This window comes from Vulpes vulpes, chromosome 11 (genome assembly GCF_048418805.1).
Source record: "Vulpes vulpes isolate BD-2025 chromosome 11, VulVul3, whole genome shotgun sequence".
NCBI lineage: Eukaryota > Metazoa > Chordata > Mammalia > Carnivora > Canidae > Vulpes > Vulpes vulpes.
In genome coordinates, this window is record NC_132790.1 from 14787092 (window position 1) to 14801968 (window position 14877).

At 35.6% G+C, this 14877-nt stretch overlaps 1 protein-coding gene across 2 annotated transcripts in view; it reads right to left on the reverse strand.

The window, feature by feature from the left end:
* The window catches only part of USP47 (ubiquitin specific peptidase 47), a 118803-nt gene that overhangs the window by 72147 nt on the left and 31779 nt on the right, over positions 1-14877 (reverse strand). The window contains exons 2-3 of one of the 2 annotated variants that reach the window (XM_072725660.1): positions 7226-7285; positions 1770-1973 (exon numbers count right to left, since the gene is read on the reverse strand). In XM_072725660.1, coding sequence (XP_072581761.1) covers positions 1770-1973; positions 7226-7285 — 264 coding nt within the window. The remainder of the gene's footprint in view (positions 1-1769; positions 1974-7225; positions 7286-14877) is intronic. The other variant, XM_072725661.1, reaches the window with a different exon arrangement.

The window sequence follows — 14877 nt, forward strand, 5'->3', positions numbered from 1 at the left end:
GCCCTTCAAATATTATAGAGATAACACATTCAACTTCATTTCCCATCAGAGGCAGTTTCCTGGAAAACTTAAGAGTAGCAATGACAAAAAAAATTTTTTTTTTTAATTTAAAAAAAATTTTTTTAAAAAGTAGCAATGACACAGGACAGAAAAAGGTAATGTAAGCAAAAACATGGAGATGGAAAAACGTGGAAATTTGTGTTAAGAAAACAAATTAGCCCAGTATCTGGGAGTTGAGATTACAAAGTCTTAAAGGACCCATTGCAATTTGTCTAACAAGCTTGCTCACCTAAGGGAATCTGTTTTGTTTTGTTTTTTAAGATTTTATTTATTTATTCATGAGAGACACAGAGAAAGGCAGGGACATAGGCAGTGGGAGAAGCAGGCTTCCTGCGGGGAGCCTGATGCAGGACTCGATCCCAGGACCCTGGGATCATGACCTGAGCCAAAGGCAGACACTCAACCACTGAGCCACCCAGGTGCCCCCGGGAATCTGATTTTAAATTGGCAGGCAGTGTGCTCACAGAAGGTTTTGAATTGGTAGGTGATATAAGTGCTACAATTTAAGATGACTGAAAACAATTCTAACAGTAATATGCAGGGTAATTTGGACAAAGAGGGAATAAAAAAAAAAACATTTGCAGTATTATTCTAATAGTGCAGATGACATCCAATTCAATGGTGTCCTTTGCTACTCTCACATGCAAAAGTGATCAACACCTCCTCTTTGCACTCAGAACAAACTTACAACGTAGTATTTCAAACATGTTAATGTAATTATTTGTCAATACAATTATTTCTATAACAGGACTGTGAGATCTCTGACACAAAAGTCATGATACCACCAACCTTCTTAATCAAGTGCTTAACCTTATCTGGTACATAATCTCTATTAACATGAGTGAATATCTTTCCTTTCTTTTTTCTTTCTACTTAAATTTTTCTCTTCTCTTTGAAAAATTAGATTAAAAAATACACCTGATTCTGTATCCTGCTTTTTTTGCTTAAAAATATAAGATGAATAGGGGCACCTGGGTGGCTCAGTTAAGCATCTAACTCTTGATTTGGGTTCAGGTTATGATCTCAGGGTCATGAGATCAAGCCCTGTATAGGGCTCCGCACTGAATTTGCTTGAGATGCTCTCCCTCTCTGTTTGGCCCTCCCCAGTTCACACACATGCTGTCACGCTCTCAAATAAATAAATAAATGAAATCTTAATAATACATTAATTAATGAAATTTTATGAAATATATATATGACTAACATTCCACACAGTAAAGTTGGAAAATTTTCCATAGTTGATATAATATGCTAGTCCTCTTACAGGAACAAAGAAACTAATAAAATATCTTCATACAAACTTTAGGATAAGCAAATGCTAAATCCAGAATGAAGGCAAAGAGATGAAAAGGGATCCAATTACTGAGTTGCAAATAGGCTCTTAAATTATTTATTATAGTTTTACTTAATTTTTTAAAAAAGATTTTATCCATTCATGAGAGACAGAGAGAGAGAAGCAGAGACATAGGCAAAAGGAAAAGCAGGCTCCATGTAGGGAGCCCGATGTGGGACTCAATCCTGGGACCATGGGATCACACCCTGAGCCAAAGGAAAGACACTCAACCGCTGAGCCACCCAGGCATCCCTATAGTTTTGCTTATGATATTAAAAAAGATTCCAGGATTTAATATACTCATTAATAACAACAACAATAATGACTGTGATATTATTAGCAGTTTAAAAGAACAGGCTTTATGTCTAGGGTTTACCATATCAGCAGCATTGATTCCATTTCCCCACACTAAATCAAAGGTTCCATTTATGTAGCCTACTTTGTTGGCCACATCTTCAAAGAGCTTCCTGAGTGGAGTAGAAGCTGGTAAATTTAAAGTGATCCGTTCATTTACTGTCTTTGAATTAGTAGTATCTTGTATTATACATAAAACTCTAGGTTCTTCAGCAGCATTTTCTATCTGAAATTAAAACAAACAAATATTATTTATATTTTAAAAAACAATTATAATTAGCCACATTTTCTCTTATTAAATGTAAAAATATCCCACAAAATATTTTCTCCTAGCTAGTTTACTGTTTTGTTATGTCTGAAATATGCCATAATGGATATGTCAAACATAAGAAAGTTCCATATATATATATATATATATTTGTTTTGGAAAAACTGCAGCATATTTAAGAATCAAGAGTCATTCTTGTGGACATTTGCTTTCGCCTTTTAAGAGTACAAGAGTCAACAAGCCATGAAGACCGTATACTCAAGTAATTTTCAGTTGAAAAACAGTAAAATCTCATCCTTAAAAATGTGTTATTACCACACTAGCACAGTCAAATCAAGCATTTCTGGGTTTCCTGAAAAAAACAGGGAACTTTGAGGATCATCTCAACTTGCAAAATCCCTAACGAAAGGACACAGGTAACCACCCTTCTGATCTTTATGCTACTGTTCCTAGAAGCCAGATGTCTAAGAGCCCCGTTTATCAACGCATTGGGAGCTGACAAGCTTATTTAAACAGATCAGCCAGCAGAGGGAGGTAAGGAAAAAGCAAGGGAAAAAAACTTTTCAATTACCAATGTAGAAGGAAGAAAGGGTCACAAATTCTCCTTCCAACTTTTCCATCTAACATATAACTCAGTAATTATTAAGACAAAAAGTCTTCAAAGGAGACTTTCTCAGGAAGGCTCTGCCCTTCCCTTCAAGCTGTTGAAGGACACTGCTTTTCTTTTCAACTTCCACAGAGGTAGAAGGCTGCATCAGATACCTGAGCGCAAGTTCTTTCCCTCCTTCTCCTATAATGCCAAACTCCATGAATGGCATCATCATCCACTGACTGCTGAAACTAGAGTTCTGAGCATCTTCCTCATCTCCTTCCTCTTCTACACCTCACACAATCACCAAAATTCTATCAATTCCACCTTCTGAATATATCTTGAGCCACCCCCTTTCTCTTCATTCCTGCCGACAGCAATCAAAATCTTACACGAGATTATGGCCATGGCTTCATGAGTTTAACTTTTTCTAATCTTGTCTTCCTTCCATCCAGAATAACATGCAAATCTGATTATTTAAATCTCTTGCTTTCCCTCAAAATCAAGTGCAGCAGTTGCTTATTTGGGGTATGTATCACCATCCCCATAATAGGCTTACAGAAGTTTGAACTGCACAAACTGCTGCTGTATACAATAATGTATTTCTTTCCTTCTCTTTTACAATATCAAGGCCAACCTTTATTGCTTTTTTTCCCCTTTTGTTGCTTCTATATTACCCATTTTTAAATAATAGTTATCACTGACTAGTGCTGAAGACAGAATAGCCACAAGGTTTTTTCGTTTGGTGGAGTAATACAATTGTAATTTGTTTCTGCTATACACAACTTTGGATTTGCAAGATATTATTCAAATTAAGGTTAATCCAAGTAGTTTAAAACAGAAATAAATTTCTACAAAAGATGTATAATATTTAAAACAGACTGGCTAGCATATTTCAGACAAATAAAAATATTTAATTAAAAATAATAATCCATTTAAGAATGAAAAGGATAATACATTTCTATAAAATAGAAATACATTTCCATAAAATAAACAGGATAATAAGAGCATTACTAATATGTTTCTCAGAAAAGAGAAAAAAAGCCTTCACCTATAAACTTAAGGTATTATATTTACACATGTAATTAATTTTTTCACACCTTTTAATCCCAAACTGAGAAACATAAACTGGACCTTTTATTTATTTTTATTTTTTAATCTGGACCTTTTAAAACTCTGGTTTACAGTAAAATAATGAACAACTCAAAATAAATTTCAAATACAAAAGATCCACTTTCATAGTTTTAATAGTAAACTTCAGAAGTAGATTCAAGTTTTCCAGGTATAAAATACCACAGGGCCAGATTTTAAAATCTCAGATATGCTGCAACTGATAGTCCAAGGAAGATGAACCTACCAAAGAATTCAGAAATCCAAAGTGTGATTTACTTCAGAATACATCAGTATACATTAGAATGGTGATGTAACAACATCATAAGCTTTCTCTAAAATATATCAGCACAAGGCATAGGTACTCTTGGACCTCCACTCTTTCCACCCAAACATGTGGGGAAATTATCCCCAAAGAAATCTCATCTGAAGACTAAATGTACTATAGCAAACACAAAATTTAGTCTCATGTGTGCCTTTTATTCTTTTGAATGAAAATAGCTTTCTTTTCTGTGTACTGCACATAAATAACTTTGCTCCTTTTTTTAATAGGACGAGTATAGAGGCAAACAGGGAAGTCATCTGTAATCCCATAACAGACAGATAATATTAACATTTTGGAGCACATCCTTCCAAATATTTTGTCCGCATGCGTACATATACATGCACATTCCTGAACACACACACTGGGTTAGAATATACATGCTGTTTTGTAATTTCTTTCTTTACTTATAAATATATCATGTAATCTTTTCCTGTCATTTTCTAACTTACCATTTTTAACAGCTGGATAGTATTTTATTACAGATTAATAATAAATTATTCTATCAGTTCCATTTTACTGACTCAGGCTGGACTCTACAATGTTATATTAAACATGCAGATTTATAGAGCATTTACAAATCAAAAGATGTTTCTTAGAATTAGAAAAATAGGGTAGCTATCTTTCTTCTTTTCTTTGGAGCTCTGACCCTGGTCGATCCCACTTATGCCCAAAGGAAAAAGCAATCACCTTGAGGTAAATGAAAAATGGCTACAAATTTTTTGCCATCCATTTTCTTTTGCCTTTTCATATGAATCTGGACTGGCCTATTGACCAGCTAGGACCAACAGAATTTAACAGAAGTGACACTGTGACTTGGTGCACAACCTTAAAAAATCAGCAGCTTCTACTTTCATACCCCTTGGAAGATTCCATCTTATAATTAAAAAAATAAAAAAATTAAAAAAATAAAAAACCACTTACCCTGGGACCACATGCTACAAAGAAGCCCTAACAATTCACACAGAGAGAAAATAGCCACTTAGTGGCGCAATGGAGTATCTAATATGGAGAAAAGTCTTCTCAGACATTCTATCCAAAGCCAGCCACCAGCTAAATGAAGCCAAGTAAGATCCCCCATGATGCCACAAGAAGGAGAAAAACTGGCCAGCTGAGCCTTTGCCCAAATCCCATCCCACTGAATTATGAACAAATAAACTAGTTGTTCCCTGCCACTAAGGGGTAGGCTGTTCCATAGCAACAGATAGCAAAAATACACTTACACACATCAAAACACACCCGAGCATTAGGATGTAGTAATGGTAGTGCTGGTAGCAGGAGGGAGGGTATCCATTTAAATAAGACACCCAACATTAAGGTAAGGCATCAGAGGATATATCATAGGGAAGACAGCACAATTTTTGAGTTAAAAGTTTTATGATGAGTAAGAGAAAACAGATAAGAGAAAATAAATGCAAAGTTTTAGAGAAGTCTAAATTAGCATGATCCACTTGGGAAAATATTTAATCTATCTTAGGTGAGCTATTAGAGGGGCACAAAGTTCCCGACACAGAAAATCTAGCCAGTTACAAAACAGGTATAAAGTATAAAATTAAAGCTATTTATTTTATGGACAACTCATGGCAATATTATACTTGTGAGAATAAGGGGCACGTCAACAGCAGTTACAAGAACACTAGGAGACTGTTCTGTCCATACCTGTCTATGCTCACTGAAGAAACAAAGCTAGATTTCCTAACAAAGTCTGAAGAATCTTTGAAAGAACAGAGTAAAAAATAAATAAATAAACCACAGTCTTATTTACAAAAGATAAAACATATTGGGATAAAAACACTAAACATTTTCTTCCAAAGAAAGGTTTGCTGCTAGGGACATCCTGTAGAGGTCGACATGAGATAATTCTGTGGAATCTCACAGCCTGCTTGAAGGTATGTTCGTTCACCTCTTAAGTCATGTCATCTCCTGTTCCTGGCCTTCCTAAAGAGATCTAAGTTCAAATCTGAGTTCTCTGAAATTAACACCATAATTTTTGTTTCATAAAAAACCCTTCCTAGGTGTTTCTTATTTAAAAGGAAGGTGTATAATTGGTGGCATATATTCAGAATATTATTAGTATGTAGAAAACAATATCAACCAATATTCAAAGTTACCAAGATTCAGATTTTTCTAAGAAAAACTATATAAAGAATTTTAAAACATTACAAAGGGATTTTACCTCTAAATGTAACAGTCAACTCATTTTCCCTTAAGACTTCTTTCTTTTCAATATTATTACAAAGAATAATATTATGGTTGCAAACTTACACATATGCACAAAACCCGTTTTTTCTGCTTTTTGGTGCAGGAGCTGCTACAAGCTAAGAAGACAGGCCTCAGTACATTACCCTTCTGGACAGCCACGGTTAATATTGCCATAGATTAAAAAAGAGAACTAGAAGGTATGAATATTTTTGCTGATTGAAATTTGTTAAATGTATCAGCCTCATTCAGATTTGCATTTTCAATGGAACAAGTGACAATAACTAGGGCAGTGATGGGGGCCCTAACTTACATTAAAAAAATTCTTTAAATGGAGGACATTTTTAAGGTCCTCCCTCCATGCCATTCTATTCCTCCCCTATGGCCATCCCCTCTCCCCCCAAGAAAACTCCACAATGTTATATGACCTCTTCCTAAGTGGTCTTTTGCCACAGATCACTTAGAGAAGGCAAGAGACTCAAGGAAGCACCTTGAAGAAAGAACTGGAGTTGAAAGGACCTGAGGAAAATGAGGTATTAAGTAAAAGTTGGAATGGGATGCTTCACCACAAGAAAGTTTAGGTTACAGTGCATTCAGGCCGCTGGAAAAGTAATAGTTTCATTTAATTATTCAAATAAGATTTCTGGGTTTTGACTCTCTAAATTATTAAATGACTTCATTCTTGCACCATTAACACTTCAGAAAATGAACTATATCTGTATAAAAAATAAACCACCAACCCGAAAGTCAAAACAAAGGATTCTATAGCATTTTTATGATTTCTCCCTTACTCACATGTTGAAAACAAGTGACTATCTAGACATATATATTCATTTAAGGTGACTTTCGTCTTACTCAAATCAAGTAGAAATTCAAGTAAGCCAAACAAGCATAAAACTTAAAACATGCCTTGTTATTAAATAAAAATACTAACATGCTGTTATTTGTTCTGCTGATTATCATACTAAAGCAATTACATCAGCAGTCTACCTGTAAAAATTTCTTCTTCATTTCATCAAAGATATTTTGTCTGCATCTCCAAAACACATCCTATGGTATATAAGAACAAAATGAATTACAAACTACTTGAAATAAGAACAATTAAGCTAAAAACATTTTTGCAACAAAATATGTATTAAGTAGTACACCACCTAGGATCTTATTTATAAATTACATTTGTAATTTTTACCTTAAGCCTCATTTACTCTTGTAAGGTTACTGAAAACCTGTGCTATAGTGATAAAGATTAATATTAGCGTGGAAAAAAAGACTAACCACATTTTAAAGGAGTGGTAGCTTTAGAACTATCTGCAAATCAAATGTTCTGAGCCACATAATATTTTTTCCAGTTTTACTGAGATATAATTAACATCTAACATGGTAATAATTTAAAGTGTACAACATAAAGATTTGATATATGTATATATATTGCAAAATGATTACCCAATAAATTTAGTTAACATCTATTATTTCACACAGTGACAATGTTTTCTCCTAGGGATGACAACTTTTAAGATCTACTCTCTTAGCAACTTTCATATATACAGTGCAGTATTGCTACTATAGTCACCACACCGCACATGACATTCCCCAGAACTTATTTATCTTACAACTGGATGTCTGTGAATTTTGACCACCTTCACCTATTTCCTTTACCCTCTTCCTTTTGCAACCACCAATCTGTTTCCATGAGTTCTTTTTTTTTTTTAGATTCTACATATAAATCATATCAGACAATATACCTTTCTTTTTTCCTAAGTCACATAATATTTTGAGTCCATTAAAGGAACTTTGCAGGGAAACCTAGAGATCCCTGAATTAGCTGGTTTGTAAATCTGGATTTCTCACATGATAAGTAATCAATCAAGCAAGGCTGCTTAACACTACCAGCTATTTTCTTTCAATGTAAATCTTTTCCTTATTATGAGACAAGCTTATTTTTCCAAAGAAGGAAATACAGAGGGCAGCCCCGGTGGCCTAATGGTTTAGCGCCGCCTTTGGCCCAGGACATGATCCTGGAGACCAGGGATCAAGTCCCATGTCAGGTTCCCTGCATGGGGCCTGCTTCTCTCCCTCTGCCTGTGTCTGCCTCTCTCTCTCTCTCTCTCTCTCTCTCTCTCCATCATGAATAAATAAATAAAATCTTAAAAAGAAAAAATAGAAATACAGAAATACGCAAAAGGAAATAAAGATAACCTATAATCAAGAGATAATCTGAAAAATCTTGGTTTTACATCATTTCACACTTTTTCACTATGAATCTTGTTTTTCCCCACCTTCCTTAATTAATAAAAAGACAGGCCAATGTATTATTTTAAAACGTGCTTTTTATCACTCACAGTAACTTGGATACTATTCTAATTTGCTTTTACAATAGAAACATATTTCTATTACAATAGCAGTAGTAATTTTTAACAAGTAACTCTAAAATAACCCCTATAGCAATTATTAACAATTTGATATACATCCTATCAGATCCTTATCCATTCCATGCATATATTTATTATACAGATTGTTAATTATTAACCAAATAAGATCATTCTGTACACCATCATTTGAATTCTGCTCCTTGTCCCTTGATATTCAGTCATCTTTCTATGTCAAAACATTTAGCTTAAAACTAGTGATGGGGGCAGCCCGGGTGGCTCAGTGGCTTAGTGCCACCTTCAGCCAGGAGACCCGGGATCCCACGTTGGGCTCCCTGCATGAAGCCTGCTTCTCCCTCTGCCTGTATCTGCCTATTTATCTGTGTGTCTCTCACGAATAAATAAATAAAATCTTAAAAAAAAAAAAAAACTAGTGTTGGGACGCCTGGGTGGCTCAGCATTTGAGCATCTGCCTTTGGCTCAGGGCATGATCCCGGAGTTCTGGGATCCAGTCCTGCATCAGGCTCCTACATGGAGCCTGCTTCTCCTCCCTCTGCCTGTGCCTGTGCCTGTGCCTGTGCCTCTCTCTCATGAATAAATAAATAAAATCTTTAAAAAAATAAAATAAAAATAAAAACTACAGTGTTCCATTACATAGAAAACCATAATTTATTTAATCTGCTTTTAATAGGCATTTAGACACTTTCAAATTTCCACTACAGCTTTACTTATCTGTACATTTTCTTCCCTAAAGATAATTTCCCAAAGAAAGAATTACTAAATCAAAGGTTATATACTCATTTTTAGGACTTTTAATACATGGTGCCAAAAGGCTCTCTCTTCCACAAATAAGAACCGAACTGCTAATATGTGTCAACCACTAGGTGCTCAGAAAATAGCAGTAAATAAAACCCTTGCCCTCAAAGAGCTGCCACTTTACGGTGGGAACTCAACCATAAACAAATCTAAGTCAGGAGGTATCCACCAACCTCAGAGTCTTTACATTTCTGTCCACTCTAACTGGAATGTTCTTCCCATGGATGTCCTTACTTCCTTTGCTCAAATATCATTGTGGTGGCTTCAAAATACGTCCATAGATTCTCTGACATGCTTTCTAGTAGCAAGAATGGAGTCTAACTTCAGTCCCCTTAATTATGGGTCAGCCTTAGTGACTGCCTGTGATACACAACATGACTTTCAAGACCCAGGTGGAATGGGCAATACAGCTTCTGCCTGGCTCTCTCTCAGACACCTGCCCTTGGACCATGGCTACTAAGCTGTGTGGGAGCCAAGCAGCCACATAGAAAGGTCATGCATAGATGTTCTAGCCACAGCCCAAATAAGATCCCAGCTGGCAACCACCATCAACCACCATACATGTGAGGAAACATTCAGATAATTCCAGTCCCTAACCTTTCAGCTGCCCAGCTGATGCCTAGCAGAACAGTAATGAGCTGTCCCAGCTCAGTCTTTCCTAAACCACAACTCCATAAGCAAAAGTCACTAAGTTGGGCAGGGTGCTATACAGCAAAAGATGATCAGACTAGTCGATTTCTCAATCTGGTCTTTTTCTTATCATCCTTGTAAAGTTACAATCCACTTACAGTTTACGTCACCCTTCCTTGCTTCAAGTTTCCCCACAGTACTTTAGCCACTTGACATATTTCTTTATATTTTACTTGTCTATTGTCTATGTCCAAGAAACTTCTCCTATGAGCCAAGATGAAATAACAGACAATATTTACCCTCCCCAACTTAAAACTAAAAAAACTACACAAAGTATATGAAAAGGTAATTTTCAACAGTATTAAACAACAAGCAATGTAGGGCAGTGACTATTGTGAAGGTAAAAAACAAACATGATGAGCTAACCTTCCAGATTACAGTGCAGGGAGGGAGAATCCAGCTAGAGTCCAGCAATTTCCTGAGTTGAAAAAAATGCGGTGGGAGTTCAAAGGGGCCAATTCAGCTAACATTTATAGAGCAAAATACTGAAGAAAAGAAAGCTGTGCAAAAGGCAAACTCCAGAGGTCTACAGTGGGGCCCTCCTTGAGTATTTGGCTGAGCACTCATCAGTAAGTGCATGTGAACAACTCCTTGAGCCACAGGAAAGAATCCTCCTAGCTTGTTTTAGTGCCCACCAGCCAGAATTTAAAAACTGCAATATACAAGGCATCAGACAAGAGTACTCAAGGAGTACTGTCTCGGTAGTGGGACCAAATTAGGCCTAGTCTAAAGGCTACTCTAGCCCAATCTTACAAAGCTTAAAAGCAAGCCTCAAAAGGACCAAACTGTTCACAATTAACTGCATTCAAGAACAAAGTTCAAGAACATTTACAGGCTCAAAGTATAATTCACAATGTCTCCTATCCAATCAAACATAAATAGGCATGTAAAAAAAGCAGGAAACTACAACCCGTAATAAGAAGAAAAAAATCAATCAATGAAAGCCAACCCAGAAACGATATAGATGATAGAATTAGCAGACAATGATATAAAAATTTTACAACCATATTCTGTATCTCAAGAAGGTAGATAAGGGGGACCCCTGGCTGGCTCAGTCAGTAAAGCATGTGACTCTTGATCTCTGGGTTCTTGAGTTCAAGCCCCACACTGGGTGTACAGATTACTTAAAATCTTTAGAAAAGAAAGAAGGTAGATAAGGATGTTAAAAAAAAACATGGAAAGTATTAAAAAGATCCACTCAAATTTCTAAGGATGGAAAGTACAATCTAAAATGACTATATAATGGATAGGATTAACAGATTAGGTACACTGAATAAAAGATTAATAAACTTGACGACGACCTCAAAAAAAAAAAAAAAAAAAAAAACTTGAAGACAGGGCACCTGGGATATACAACATGACTTTCAAGACCAGGGGGAAAGGGCAATACCGCTTCTGCTCAGCAGGCAGTCTGCCTCTGGTTCTTCCCCAGTTCATGCTCTCTTGCTCTCACTCTCTCAAATAAATAAGTAAAATCTTTAAAAATAAATAAACTTGAAGACATAACAATAGAAACTATAAAAAATGAGACTCAGATTTCATCTTTTTTATGGTTGCAAAATACTCCTATGTACACACACATGCACACATACACACACACAAACACACCCATCTTCCTTATCCATGCATCTTCTGATGGGCTCTTAGGTTACTTCTATACCTTGCCTATTGTATATAATGCGGCAATAAACATAAGGATGCACATATCTTTTCAAATTAGTGTTGTTTTCTTTGGGGAAATAAAGACACTGCATCATTTGAGATAACATGCATAGACCTAGAGGGTATTATGCTCAGGGCAATAAGTAAGGCTAAGAAAGACAAAGTGGAATCTTAAAAAAATAAAAATAAGCAAAAAGCAGAATCCGACCTAAGAATACAGGGAACAAACTGATGGCTGAAAGAGGCGGGAGAATAGGCAAAAATGGGAAAGAGAAGGGAAGTGGAAGATACAGGCCTCCAGTTACAGAATGAGTAAATCACAGGAATACAGAGCACAGCATAAGGAATACAGTCAATGGTATTATAACAGCAATGTATGGGGACAGACAGTAGCCACACTTCTGGTGATGTAGCATAATGTATAAACTTGTCGGGCAGCCCTGGTGGCGCAGCGGTTTGGCGCCACCTGCAACCTGGGGTGTGATCCTGGAGACCAGGGATCGAGTCCCACATTGGGCTCCTTGCATGGAGCCTGTTTCTCCCTCTGCCTCTCTTTCTCTGTGTCTATGAATAAATAAATTTTAAAAAAATTAAAAAAAATAAACTTGTCAAAATCACTATGTTGTACACCTGGAACTAAAGTAACATTGTGTGTCAACTCTACTTAAATTAGGAAGAAAAAAGAGAGAGAGAGAAACACAAAGAGGAAAAAAATAACATACACACAAACAAGAAACCCAAAAAGTGGAACAGAAACCATAAAGGCTAGAAGGAAGTTGCACAATATTTTTCAGGTGTTAATAGAAAATAACGGTTAGCCCAGAATCCTAAAATGAAAAACATGTCCCTCAGGAATGACCCATAAATTGTTTCAGTAGTCAATCAGAATTCAAGACATTCTTAAATAAAGGAAAACTAAAAGAACTTGTTTCCAGTAAAACTACTCTAAAGGAATGGAAAAGGAAATTCTCTAAACAAAAAGGAAATGATCAAAGAAAAAAAAAAAACCTTAGAACATCAGGAAGGAAGAAAGGTGACAGTATGCAAAATAAGGCTAACTACAGTACACTTTCCTTCTCTTCTTAAGTTTTTATTAAAAGTTTAACAGTTAGGGATCCCTCAGTAGGCTCAGCGGTTCAGCACCTGCCTTTGGCCCAGGGTATGACCCTGAGGTCCCGGGATCAGGTCCCATGTTGGGTTCCCGGCGTGGAGCCTGCTTCTCCCTCTGTGCCTCTCTCTCTCTCTCTCTCTCTCTCTCTATCATGAATAAATAAATAAATAAATCTAAAAAAAAGTTTAACAGTTGACGTAAAAATGAAAAGACTGCTTGATATGGTTACAGATGTATAGAGTAAATATCTGACACCATTATATTGTAACAAGGGAAGGTAAAGGGACATAAAAGAGTGAGGATTTTGTATTTCAACTGAACTGATAAAATGATGACACCAGTAGGCTGCGTTAAGTTGGCATATATAAGGTAATACCCAGAGGAATCATTAAAAACAACTACCATGAAGGATACAATCAAAATCACTATAGACAAGATGGAATTTTAAAAAATGTTCAAGCAAATGCACAGGAATGCAAGTAAAAGACAACAGAAAAATGAAACCCAGAGAACAAACAGGAAACACAAAATAAAATTGCTGACTTAAGTGCTAAAATATTAATTACATTAAATATAAATTATCTAAATACATCAACTAAAAGATAGATATTGCCAGAGTGGATTAAAACAAACAACCCAACAATATGCTATCTCAAAAAAATTCACTACCACTACACACATATATAGATATACACATATATGTAATATATGTCTAATATACGATCTATAAAATATTTTTAAATACTTAAATATATTTCATATAAAATACTTTGCATGAAAGTAGGATAGAAAAAATAAATCATGCAATCGTTAATTGAGAGCAAGAGTTAATTTTAAAAATTAATATCATATAAAGTAGACTACAGAACAAAGAAAATTATTAGAGACAGAAACAAACATTATATGATAAAAGGGCCTACCCACAAAGAAGACATAGCAATCCTAAATGTGTATGAACTAAACAGAGCAGCAAATGTGCAAAGTCAAAACTGATAAAACTAAGAGAAGAATTAAGTTAATCTACAATTATACTTAGATTTCAACACCTCTCTCTTAAAAGTTGCTAGAACAATTACACAGAAAATCAATAAAGACATAGAAAAAAATAATACCATCGACCAAGAAGATCTAATCAACATTTATAAAACATTCCAACCGGGATCCCTGGGTGGCGCAGCGGTTTAGCACCTGCCTTTGGCCCAGGGCGCGATCCTAGAGACCCAGGATCGAATCCCACGTCGGGCTCCCGGTGCATGGAGCCTGCTTCTCTCTCTGCCTGTGTCTCTGCCTCTCTCTCTCTCTGCGTGACTATCATAAATAAATAAAAATTAAAAAAAAAAAGATTAAAAAAAATTAAAAAAAAAAAAACATTCCAACCTACAAAGACAGAATATACTTTCTCTTCAGATGTGCATGGAACACATACCAAGACAGACCACATTCTGGGCCACAAAATAAACTTAAATTTAAAAGAAATGAAGTGCTATTACAGTGTATTCTCTGCTCACTGTGGATAACAGAGAATCGGAACATAAATAAATATAATGTCTTCTTAAATTGGAAGATTCAACATACTAAAAATTTCATTTCTTCCCAAACAGATACAGTTTCAAAGCAAGTCCTATCAAAATACCAGTAAGAGTTTTTGAAGATATAAACAAGATTATTCTAAAATTTTTGCGGAAAGGCAACGAAACTAAAGTAGCCAAAAGAACAACGTGGGAGAACTCAGTCTACTCAATTTCAAGGCTCATTATATAACTAGAGTATACACTAGTTTATATGCAAATATGGATCATAAACTTAAATGAAAAATATAAAACTATAAAACTTTTTGGGGGGAAGCAGGAGAAAATCTTCCAGAACTAAAGCTAGGCAGAGTTCTTAGAAGACATCAAAAGCATGACCTATAAAAGGAAAATCTGATAAACTAAATGTCACCAAAATTGAGTCTATTTTACAAAGACTCTACAAGGATGAAAAGACAAGCTAAAGAC